This window comes from Loxodonta africana, chromosome 9 (assembly GCF_030014295.1).
Source record: "Loxodonta africana isolate mLoxAfr1 chromosome 9, mLoxAfr1.hap2, whole genome shotgun sequence".
Lineage (NCBI taxonomy): Eukaryota > Metazoa > Chordata > Mammalia > Proboscidea > Elephantidae > Loxodonta > Loxodonta africana.
In genome coordinates, this window is record NC_087350.1 from 14,466,676 (window position 1) to 14,479,147 (window position 12,472).

Below are 12,472 nucleotides of genomic sequence, written 5' to 3' on the forward strand. Positions count from 1 at the left end.
ATCAGGGGTCAGGTGCAGCTGAGCGGGGGCTGTGTGGGCTGAGGCCCCTACCTGTCACCTGCCCACCTGCCCTGGGCAAGCGACCCACAGCCACCAAAGAACAGAGAGTGAGAAACCAGGGAGGGGGTAGTGCCCCACCACAGGGAAGGGGACTGTGGGGGTGGGGAGGCTCTCCATGAGGGCTGGTAGAAAAGAGCAGCACCCTCCCTGCACTGGGGGCCAGGGTGGGCACCACCTGCAGGGACAGTTGGCTGCACGGCCTGGGCACACCTCCTCAGAGGGCAAGAAGTGCAGTCCCTAGCTCACATTCCTCCCCATCCTTCCAGGCTGCCACTGGCCTGCTTTACAGAAGGCAGGACTACCTGTGGGGCTGTAGGGAGCGTCGTCTGAGCCTTTCCTTTTCTTTGACCGGGACTTGAAGACAGGGTTGTCTTCGTCTGACTCCAGAGAGGGATACACTGTGAGGAGCAAAGGGAAGGAGAGGCCCGCTAAGCACCAACAGTGCGCCCGTGACAGTGCACCAGGGGACAGGGCACTTGGAGCATCCCCATCAGCAAGGGAGTGGGCAGAGGGCTGCCACCTCCCAGCATGGCTGCCTGCAGTGAGGCGGGTGCAAGGTGGTCGCCTGAGTCATGGAGTCCAAGACCCTTTGATGAGGGGTTAAGTGGGGCCCAGAGGGGGACAGGTGCCTGCCAGACAAGAGGCCTCACCTCCATGGCCCAGATCTCTGGGTCAGACTTTCGGCCTCAGGACAATGAAGCCCTGGCTCTCTGGTCTGAGGTCCCCTCAGGCCTTGTTCAGTCCCATGGGCACCAGCCGCACCCAACTCCCATGGCCCCTAGACCCACTTGGCCAGTGATGGTCCCACTTAGTCCCGGCCACACTGCCCACTCAAGGCCCCATCCTTTACAGACCACCCTTCCTCCTCCTGTCAGATCAGGCTGCACCGAGTGAGGACAGGGACACTGTGGGCCAGCAGGGTCACCAAGGGCTCTGGCCATTCCATGGGACAAGGAGCTGAGGCCACCTGGTCAGACCCAGGCAACAGAGTTGGGGGGTGCTAAGGAAGGAAAGCTGAGGACCCCTACCAGGCCTGGGGCCTCGCATCCCTTCTCAGAGCCTCGCCCCACAGCCACAGAGTGGAGAGTGTGGCCTGCCCCAGTGCCCCCGGATGCGCTGCCCAAGTCCAGGGAGTGAGGTGGAGTCCCAGAGCAGTGCTGCTGCCTGGTGGCACGCACAACGGGACACAACGGCACACAACGGCCTTCTCCCAAACCACATCCCTGCCTGCATCTGAGGCTCCCTGCCCCACCAGAAGCCCTGGGCAGGGCCCCAGGCCCCAGCCTGGCCTTGGCACCTCTCTGGGCTCCTGCTCTCTGCCTGGACACAGGCGAGGCTACTGGACCAGCCTTTCTGCACTCTGCATCCTTGCCCACAGCTGCTCAGCAGAGCCCAGGAGACTGCAGGCCCCACAGTGTAGGTGCAGCAGCGAATGGGGAGACCAGGACAGGCAGCCCCATCCAGCCAGGTGGCTGGGCTCCCAGCAGGGTGAGCGCTCCCAGCCCCTGGATATCTGCCTCGCAGGGTCCCCGCAGACAGTGCCCCACGCTGCAGACTGGCCACTGTGAGGACCTGCCCCAAATGCATCCCCATTCCACAGCCCCACTCTGCCTGAATCACAGGAGCTCTTATAGGCCTGGAATCCCCACCAGTGCTACAGGGCGTGGATGTTGAACCTGCACGGCTGCTAAGGCCAAAATCGCAGGACCCACGATTCTAGGGGAGGTAGCAGGGACCGGCACCCCACCCAAGGAAGCCCAGGAAGAGGGGTCCTCCTGCACTGTCAATATGCTTGTCAACTGAGGCCCCAGGCTCAGCCCAAATCTGCCCTCCAGATGTGGGCAGCTGGCCTGCTCGCACGGAAGGGCTCCAGGAACAGTAGCACAAACACAGTGCTCTCAGTCACCACCCACCAGGCCCCACACAACCGCCTGGCCCTTCATTACACAAAGCTAGTGTGGAGGAAGGCCCTGCCCAAGTGTACACAGGCACCACAAGGGAAGGGACAGCGTGCCTGGCCAGCACACCGCCTGGCCCCAGGGTACCAGATCATCCCTGGGCAGCAGCCCAGGTGTGGAGCAGACACAGCCCTGCTCCAGGGACTGGCAAGCGGCACCATGCTTACAGCTTCTCAGCGCAGCTCATCGAGCAGGCCCTTCAGAGCTCTGGCCTGAGCCCAGTACTGCTCGGCCAGGAGAGGCCCACAGTGGGATCCTGGAGGCTGAGCAGTCACTAACTCACTGCGTGACCTCAGGGACTGGCCACAGAGCCACTCTGGGCCTCAGTTTCTCCATCTACACAGAGGCAGACAGGGTGGATGTGAGGATCTCAGAAGTGCCTGTAAGCACTGTGGAAAACAGTGTGCAGTCGCTCCAAGAGTTCATACATGTGACCCAGCAATTCCACTTCTAGGTGTATACCCAAGAGAACTGAAAACATACAACCACGCCAGACTTGCACAGAAATGCTCACAGCATTATTTATGATACTTTAAAATTGGAAAACCCAGATGCCCATCGACAGAAGACTAGATAATCACGACATGGTCCATCCTTACAAAGGAACATTATTGTCATAAAGAGGAATGAAGTGCTAATACAGGCCATGAAACGATGAACCTTGAAAACATCAGGCTGAGCGAAACAGATCAGTCACAAAAAGATAAATACCGTATAATCCCACCCACATGAAACGTCCAGAATAGGCAAATGCATCAAGACAGAAAACAGGATGGTGGGTTTTGGGGGCTGGGGAAAGGCAATGCGGAGTGACTGCTAATGAGTAGGGGGCCCTCCTTTTGGGGAGCAGAAAACGTTCAAGTGCTGCACAGGGGTGCTGGTTGTACAACTTCATGACTACACTAAAAACCACTCAACTGTACACTTAAAGGGTGAATTGCATGAATTCCATTTTAAAAAAATGATGCCCAGGATCCCCAATGATATTTGTTCTTGGAGAGGACCCAGTGTGAGCTCCTATGCCGAGGAGGGGGTGGGCAGGCGGGCGGGTGGACAGGTGGGCCGGCAGGTAGGTGCGGGCAGCACTCACCATAGTCCGAGTCCTTGAAGCAGGCATCTAGGTGGTCCTGCTCCTCGTACTCGTCCAGATCCACGCTGTTCTTGGCGGTCCTCTTCAGCAGCCGCTTCCCTGCACTTTTGCCGCCAGCCCCATTCTTCCGGGCGCCGTGGGCCGCCAGGGAGTTGCCCTTGGCCTGTCCGGCGCCCCAGGCCGTCTGCAGGCAGGAGTCGGAGGCCTGCAGGTTGGCCATGGACAGCATTCCCTGGATGGCTTCCTGCGTGCTAGGCGAGGCTGGGGGCTGGCTGGGGTCACAGACAGAGACAGGCATCAGCCCTGCGGCCACACCCATGGGACGGCCAGGCCACCTCCCCTCCCCACTGGGCTTGTGGCAGAGAAGGGGCCAGAAGCCTCAGGCAGAGCGGGCTGGGGGCCTGACACACGGAGGGCCAGGAGAGGAGACACTCAGAGGGAGGAGGAGGAAGAGGAGGGAAGGGGAGCCCAGAGGGAGGGGGAGGGTGGTAGACGCTGTGGCTGTGCACGCCCTGCAGCCTCTGCTCCTCCCTTTCAGCACATAATCATGCCTAAGTCTCTCCTGTCTTAAAACCAACAAATGAACTCAACCTGGGGGCTCCCTCACCCAGATGTCCACCCCCATGCTGCCCTCTCCTGGCCTCTCCCACCTCCCAGTGGCGGCCTCCATGAAGCCCCTGGCTTCTGCCCTGCAGTCTGGGCTGGATGCCCGGGTGCAGCAGGAGGGCAAGCCCTGCCCTGGTCAACACAGCTCCCCACAAGGCGCAGACACACCAGCCAAGAGCTCAGAGACGGCTGGCCAGGTAGGCACCCGCAGTCCTATTCTAGTCCCACCCCTACCTGCAGCCCTGAGGCCTGAAGCCCCACCCAACCCGAGGGCAGCACAGCCTGGCTACACCAGTCGGTCCATGCTTCCAGGTACTCCTGGGTCCAGGCCGAGGGCACCGCTGTCCCCTGTCTGCCCCTTCCTCCCCTCCCCAGCCACTGGAGGCAGGGCCAGGAGGTGAGTGTGGGGTCACAGAGTGGCCTCCGCCACCCTCCTCTTCATCAACACTCAGCCTGTGCGTGTCCACCTGTCACCAGGTATTTGTGAGAGTTCATCATCTCTACCCTGCTCCACGCAGCAAGACACAACACGCTCCTTATGCCCAGAGGAAGAAGCAGGCCAGGGAGTTCCTGCCAGCAAAGCTGCCCTTCCCACTCTCACCAGCCCCTGCTGGGCCTCTGCTGAGCACTCCACAGGTGCCACAAGCAGCAACCCCAACCAGGGACACAATGGGGGACCATGAGGCCACACAAGCCACCTGCTTGGAAGGGAACGGATTCTAGTCTGAGGCCAGGTAGGCCAGGGGTGCTATGAGGGGAAACCCAGAGGAGGAGTTCCCTGTGTGGTCCTGGGACCCACCAAGGCAAGGAGGGACAAAAGTCATCTGGGCCGTGGAGAAGCCCCTGCTCTCTGGGGGCCCAGCTCACTTTGGAAGGATGCCACCCCCACCTCTGTCCCGGTGCTCCCCATCACTGCTCCTCCTGCTGTGCTCCAGCACGAGCGAGCACTGAGGTCTCAAAGCCAGGGAACCATGTGAAAATCAAAGTCTCCCTGGAAAATCCCTTAGGCAGGTGCCACCTCACTGCCCACAGGCATCTCTGGAGGGCCCGCAGCCCACTCCGGTCCCTGCACAGGCCAGCAGTTCCTCACCTGCCATGGGCATTTTGACAGCCATTAGTATTGTCACTGGCGCTGCCATCATCATGTATGTTCTTTGAGCAAGGACAGACCTTCCCAAGCCCAGAATGGGGGCCAATAAGAGCAAAGCACCTCCCCCCTCTGGAAAAAGCATTCCCAGGTGGCCCAGGCACCCCACCCCCCACACTGGGCACAGAAGGGTCTCTCCAAGGTGGCTGTCACCTCACGCAGCCTCGGGGGCATGTGGAGGTGGGCATGCCGGGTGCCTGCAGCCCCAGTCAAGACAGACTCCTGGAGCCACTGGTGGGCCCCTCAGCAGCCCAGAGCCTGTGGGGGCCCTGGACCCAGAGTGAGTGAGCTTCCACCCAGACTGCGTGGCTGCCCGGGGGACGTGGCTCCATCCGTGTAGCACAAAAGGCGGGAGCTCTAAGCGAGGCCAGTGTTCACAGGTTAACCAGTCAGCAGGGATAGGAAGACTGTAATCCTCCAATTAGCATTCCAAATCTGCGCCTTCCCCCTAGCAGTAAACCCTAAGCAAACCATCTCCGAGAAATTAACATGTTTCCCTCTGTACTTCTCAGCCCTTTTTCCAACCAGTGCATCCTTGCAACAGCGCAAATGGACCATCAAAAGCTGACTGGCCTCCCCACAGCAGGCGGGGAGGAACTGCCGGGGGCGGCGGGCAGTGAGCATGGAGGGCCAGCTCCGTGTCTGCAGCGCCGCTCTGAGAGGTGGGCGCTGGTGGCTCCGTGTTTCTCATTATCGGGCCTCCCAGATGCCCCACCCCCATTGAGAGCAGGACCCAAAACAAGAAACCACTTGCAGGACACAAAGCCAGAGCACCTCCTCTTGGACCCCAGCACAGGGCCCCCTCATCCTCCTTGGCTTCCAGGGGTCACCTGGCTGGCTCCCCAACCTGTTTCCCATCATCCCAGGGCCCTAGGCCCACCTGTCCCTGGCCCCTCCAACCTTTCCATGGACCTCATGGGGACCCAGGGGTATCTGGAGAACTTCTCCAGGGACTGAGCTGCACAGGGGGCTCACGACCAGTCAAATATGGTATCAGCTGTCACACAGTTCTTTCCACAATAGTGGCACTCCCCACCCCATCCTCGGCTATGAGAAGGAGCCCCAGCACAGGCAACAGTCCCCTCGGCAAATGCCAAGGCAGACAGGGCTGAGGAAGAGGGCAACAAGGTCCAGCCCCCTCCCAGCCAGCCCTGCTAGGCACAGGCCCCACGCAGGTCTGAGGTGCACTTCTGTCCTGAGGGGCTCCAGTCTAAGACACACAAGGACCTTGAGGAGAGCCAACAGGAGATGCCCTGCCCCCACAGTTGAACCCCAAAGCACCGCAAACACCTCAAGTCACGTTTCACTCCGTGAAAGAAGGCGTACTATGGCTGTCTGTGAATGGAATGCTGTGTACACAATAGTCATCTATGAAAGGAAATACAGTAATTGGATTCGCAAAGGCTCTTTTCAATCAAGCTCTTAATCCGCCTCACCAAAGCCCTGTCTGTTCGTTCGAAAGCAGCCTGCTTGCCAGCCCGCACCACCCACAAGCACGGCCATCTCCTTCCCCCCACTCACACCGTCCAAAGCTGGGCTTCATGCTGGGCCACAGACAGTGCGGCCACTGGACTTTAATTTTAGAAAACACAGAGGCTTGGTAGGAGGGAACAGGAGGAGGGCAGATCTGGGAGGCATAGGCCTGGGCCAGCAAGGCCACACCGCCTTTCTCGGCCAGTGGGTCAGAATGCGTCCAGGATGAAAACGTCTCTGGCCACACAGAGGCCTCAGAGAGCTGCAGGCTAGAGGCAGCCGGACCATCCAGCACACTGCACTGCCCTCTACTCCCACCATCCATCCCATCTCAGGCTGCTCCTCCTTCTGGAAGCCCTCCCTCCTGGTCCTCCACCCCTAGGGCCCGACCCCCATGACTTCACTTAGGGACTCTCATGCCCATGGGGTGGCTGCTCCCTCCTCACCGCCCAGTTTCTGGGGCCTGCACCCCCATGTGGGCAGGGAATGCCTCTCTCAAAATCATGGGAGGGGACAGGTGAGCACAGCTGAGCTCAGCTTCCAGAATCAGACAGAGGGGAATGCTGGCCCTGGCTCTGCCACTTTATGGCACACTGTGCTGAGCAAGACGCCCAAGCTCCCCAGGCCTCAGTCTTCCCATCTAAGCAGTGGGGATCTGCTGCTGTCACAAGCACTAGAGGGGACTGTGGCTAGGGAGGTCCTGAGGGACCGTCACTCCCCACATGTGCTGGTGTGGGGCTGGGGGCTGCAGGCCCTTCCCCTCTGCTATCGCTCTTATGCACACATGGAAATCCTCATAAGGTTTCCACTTGAAGAAAAAATAGTCCCCCTGCTGAAAACCATATCAAAAGCCTGCGATTTAGAGAAAATTTAACTGAGGGACCATCGTGAGAGAAATGAGCAAAGCCCAAATGGGATTAATCCATTTCTCTCTAATCAGATGACTGAGGCTGGGCAGGCCTATGGCTGAGCAGGCCCAGGTCCTGGGCACCCACCCACACCTCCTTCAGGCCCCGTTCACACTTGGAACAGACAGAGCCGCCAGGCAAGAGCAGCAGCCACAGCCCAGAGTGCTTTCTGACCAGCCCAGTGGCTGAGGGTCTCGGATCTCACAGGTCACCATCCTCCAGGCTCCCTGCACAGTGTCAGTGCCCCTCTCCAAGGCCAGGTCAGAACTGGACACCACAGTTCATGTGTGGTCAGATGGACACACAGGGCGTGGGGTGGGGGGGGACCATCACCTCCCAGCACTGGGCACGTTGCCTCTATTAATGCAACCTATGACAAAACCATGGGGTGGGCCAGTGGGTCCCAGCCAGGGGCACTCTGAGCCCTCTCTCACCCTGCCAGTCCCATCTCCTGCCCTCTAACTCCGAGCTTGGGTTTTGCGCCATGTCTTGCCATAATTGCTGGTTGTGGCTGTCAAGTCCTTGTGATTGAAGCCAAAATGAAAGGACGCTTTGAGGGCCATAGTGGGCATTTCAAGGTACAGGCTGGCTTGGTCCCAAATGCCCCAAATAGGGGCGGTGATCAGGGACCTTCACAAGGTCCATCCTGTGGGCTGTGGGGTGGGGTCTCTGCAGAGAAGCCAGCCTCCAGGGTCCTAGAGGCCCCAAGCCCTGTGGGCCCATCTGAGCCAAACATTCCACTGCACCAGATACCCTCAGCCCAGAAGCAGAGCACACAATGGCAGGGTCCTCACGTTAGTCTCAAAGGAGAGCACACACTAGCAGGCTCCTCACATTAGTCTCAAGGCACCTGGGAAATGACAGCAGAGTGGCTGACCCTCCAGGCCTGGGGGCCTACAGGCCTGCAGGAGCCTCTGCCTGGCCCTGCCTCTTGCTGTGCCCTGCTCCAGGTGTGGTCGCCCCTCAGACTCCACCCATCCATGGCCCCACGAGGAGTTACCCCTTAATCCTGCACCCTTTGCCCCCACCCCCACCCCCATATGGCTGGGACCACATCAGGGAGGGGCGTGTTCTCCTGCTCTGTGCCCAAATGCTCCAAAGGGCCCACCTCAGCCGGCTCCAGACCCCCACGATCAGTGCCGGTACACAACCTGGTTCACCTGGCACCACCCCTGCCGGGCTCAGCTTGGCTGCTGGCCTCCCTGGGCAGCCTGCCTGGTCTCTGTGACACAGGGCCTCTGCTCGCCCGCCACCAGGGGTCTCTCCACATGCCCAAAACAGCCCAGCCCCAGCCAGGCAGGGCTCCAGGGCCCACCTCTACGGAAGCACTGCTTGCCCCTGACCCCACATCCCCGTGTGTCTCTACCCACAGACCAGAGATGAACAGCCAGCTCCTGCCAGGCTCACGTTCCCTTGATGAGGGGAAAAAGGGAGGAGGACAACCCTTCTCCCTGGTCTGGCTCCATCCTCTTGATGAAAGAGCAGGGCCACTCTTCCCAAACCCTGACACTGTGCCCAGTGGACATGTCCATGCTCCAGGCCCAGCCCCAAGCTCTACCAGCTGGAGCCCCCACACCTGTGCCCATAGCTGGCAGGAAGACTCCAGCTCCATAGGCACCCAGCGGCCTGCCCTCCTCCCACACCCACGCCCACCTGCATCCAGGAATCACCCCTGCTCAGGCTCCCAGCATGGCCTCACACCCCCCACACCACACTGTGCAGCCCAGTCAAGGGAAAGAAAAGCCCAAGGCAGGCACTGTGTGAAGAGCAGTGGCCAAGTGGGTGGCCGACCCGACCTCAAAGCCAGTGGCCACGTGGGGTCTACCTGTTAGGGTTGTATTCGAGCGCGCCGACCTCCTCGCTGGCCTGCAGCAGGTCCAGGATGCCTGCCGCCGAGCTCCCGCTCTCCTTCTTGGCTTTTGCGTTGCGACTGGGCTTGGCGTCCGTGTCGATGTGCAGAGAGTCCTCATCAGAGGAGTCGTCACTCTGCTGTGAACACCAACAAAGGGACAAACACCGGGTCAGAGATGGAACCAACCCAGAGAAGGGGCTTGGGACAAGGGGGTTGTTTATTCCCTTCAGGGAGAAAAAGATATTTGTAAAGTTTTTAAAGAAGCACCGCTGGGTTCTGACAAGGCCTGGAGCCAATGCTGACCAAGCTGACCTGGCAGGGTGGATGGCCAACACACACTGGGACAAGGCCACCGGCCAGAGGTGTTCAGGGATGGTGGAGGGCAAGGCCAGAGAGAACGCCACTGTCATCACACCTATATTGCTCATAGCAGAGGAACCCTGGGCTCGAAGACACCCTCACACTGTGTGTTGTTGTTAGCTGCTGTTGAGCCAGCCCCCGACACATAGTGACCCCGTGCACAACAGGATAAAATGCTGCCTAGTGCTGCACCATCCCCACAGTCAGCTGTGGATCAGGCTGTTGTGATTCACAGGTTTTCACCAGCTGGTTTTTGGAAGTGGATCACCAGGCCTTTCTTGCTAGTCTGGAAGCTCCACTGAAACCTGTTCAGCATCACAGCAACATGCAAGCCTCCATGAGGTGCAGAGCCCCAATATTTAAAACAGGCCAAGGAAAGCTGGCATGGTGACTGGGGAGAGGGAAGTGTTCCTGAAGGCCCTTGAGGAGCCCCAAGCTCCAAGGACCCTCGTTTGACAAGCCCCCATCTAGATAACCCCCCTCCCAGAGCTTGACAGCCCTTCCAGAACCCTCCAGGTGGCCCTGCTGGAACATCCCTCCTCCAGGGCTCCCGAGGGAGCGTGACCCTGACCAAAGGACAGCAGTCTTTGCCCTGGCCATCTTAGCGACAGTCACCGAATCTCGGGTTGGAAGTGCTTAGAGGTTGTCATGCACATCTGTAACACAAATCCCCCAACATGCCTGGCTTCTGCTTTCCTTCTAGCCCCGACCTATGGGCAGGGTTTCTTGCTGCGTTTGTCACCTGCATTGCAGACCTTTATGTAGTACCTACGGACTGGCCTCTCAGCAGCTGCGGGGCGGTCTGCAGGCCTGCCACACTGTCCGAGGCAGCTCACCCCTGTTACGGGCCTACTCAGGATCATGATGGCCGAAATCCAAGGGGACACACAGGGCGACAGGGGCTGTCCACCCCAAATCCAGAGCGGGTGCCACAGCCCTCCCCCACGGAGAAGTGTAGGGCAAGGATGAGGACACCCTCCCTCCCCACATGGCATGTCCTTTATACAGAACACCTAATTGGAGACCATCAGGCAGGTGAGGCCCACAAGCCTGACAGAGCTGTAGGGCATGCACCCAGAGGGCCTGCTCCCAGCAGGGCCGCACGCACCTGTGATCAACAACCCACCTTATAAAACACTGAGTCGAGCTTTGGCTTCTTAACTGATGTGTGGAGCATCTCTTTCTTATCCAATAGAACTGCAACAAGAGCAGACAGGAACCTAGCGGCACGGCTCGGGAGAGGGCAGGCTGTTCCAGAGCTGAGGCTGCCACACCTGACCCAACACTAGTTAGTCCCCACAAGGCTGGCACATGGCAGAGCAGGCACAACTCACAAGACAAGTCCCTCTTGGTAGTGTTCCTCCTCCTCCTGATGGGGAACTCGTCGATCTTGAGCTCGCCGTCATCCGACACGTACTCGTACTCGTCACGCACGGGCTTGGGCTTGTCCTCCTTCAAGTTCTGCAGGGCCCCAAACACGCTGGGGCTCGTCTGCGGCTTGAGGCCTTTGGAGCTACGGCAGCAAAGGTCGGCAGGGGTCAGCTGGGCGTCCCAGGGGGTCATCCTGTCCAACCCTGGCTCAAGAGGTCAGGGAATGCAACCCACAGGGAGGGCGAGCTCATGGCCAGAGGACCACAGAGAGCCAGGACAGGGCTGGGACCTACATACCCTGCAGCCCCTCCCCGGTGCTGTGGCCCCAGGCGAGGACAAGACACACTGCTAGCAGAGCCTGCTTAGGCCATCTAAGCACCTAAGTGAGGGTCCTCCCAGCTGTCCTGGGGCCCCACGAGGCTTAGCGAGGCCTGGCCTCTGCTGACATCAGGTGAAACAGAACCAGCGCCAACATGCATGAGCTTTCTACCCAGCTATTTTGGAAAACAAATCCAGGGCCACAGTGCAGACACTCCTTCCTGGGGAGGTGGGGGGCCACTGCAGACCGGGGGGCACACACCCCCTCCTGTGCTTGCTCCAGCCACGAGCAGCCCCACCTGCGCATCCCACATCTCAGGAAGGCAGCTTCCTTCTCCATGGAGCAGAGGGAAAGGCTTTTCACTGGGGTGGCAGGCTCTGCAGAAATGTCTGGGATTTCAAATGGGTATGGCTCCAGTTTTGAGCAATCAGAAAAGCGGAACACAGTCAGAAGAGGGTGCCCGGCTGGCCTGCCTCCAGCGCTTTCAAAGAGAAGGGCCCGGAAGCATGCGTTGTGGCACTGCAGTCCTGAGAGATGTGTGTACATGCACGTACAAACTGCTGGACTGCTGTATGGACTGTCCTCTCCTCTCTTTTCTAGACTCTCTACAGCACAGTACGTGGCTGATACAGTTTAAAGGCTCGCCAGGACTTAGACGCTGGAGAAATCCAGCAACAGGCTCAAGGCTCTGAAGTTAGCGGCAACAGGATGTTAGACCATGCAGACCACATACCCCACTCTGCCATCAGCTCAGATGGTGATGCCTGCTTTCCGCCACCACTCAGGCCCTGCCACACCCACTCACGTCCACTACAAAAAGGGGTGCCTGCCACACCTGCCCCCGTGCCTGTGGGGCACGTGCGGGCACTGGCCAGCCCGACACCCGAGGTCAGCTCCATGGGCCACAGGCCAGCCAGGGCCCTCACACCCCTCTCTAGGGGCTGCACTGCACTTGTTAACAGATGCAGACCCATTCTGCAGCTTCCCGTCCTCTGCGAGGCTCGGCCCACTCACGAGCCCTCACCAGCCTCTCTCACCTCTCCCCGGATAAGGTCTCTGGCCTCTCCAGCTCTGCCATGCCTTCCAGGCCCCTCATGCACGCGCAGGCTCCCAGGCTGGCCCCTCCTAGCCCAGGTCCCCCGTGCACTGCCCTCTGCCAGCTGACCCCCCCGGCCCTTAACCTCTCAGTGCTTCACCACCTCCTCCAGAAGCCCTTTGTGACTCACAGATGCGCCAGGCCCTGGGCACACAGTCTCAGGGTGCCCATCACCGTCATCCCTCTACGTGGGTTTATGAGAGCAGTGGGTCAACACCAGCTCTTCCCACTA

The 12,472-nt window shown here is 59.7% G+C and overlaps 1 protein-coding gene across 2 annotated transcripts in view; it reads right to left on the minus strand.

Annotated features, from left to right (window-relative positions):
• Nucleotides 1-12,472, minus strand: part of PHF2 (PHD finger protein 2) — an 86,731-nt gene that overhangs the window by 4,026 nt on the left and 70,233 nt on the right. Inside the window, exons 15-19 of one of the 2 annotated variants that reach the window (XM_064291050.1) lie at nt 10,789-10,967; nt 10,581-10,651; nt 9,068-9,228; nt 3,109-3,380; nt 363-458 (exon numbers count right to left, since the gene is read on the minus strand). In XM_064291050.1, coding sequence (XP_064147120.1) covers nt 363-458; nt 3,109-3,380; nt 9,068-9,228; nt 10,581-10,651; nt 10,789-10,967 — 779 coding nt within the window. Of the gene's footprint in view, nt 1-362; nt 459-3,108; nt 3,381-9,067; nt 9,232-10,580; nt 10,652-10,788; nt 10,968-12,472 lie in introns of both variants that reach the window. The other variant, XM_064291049.1, reaches the window with a different exon arrangement.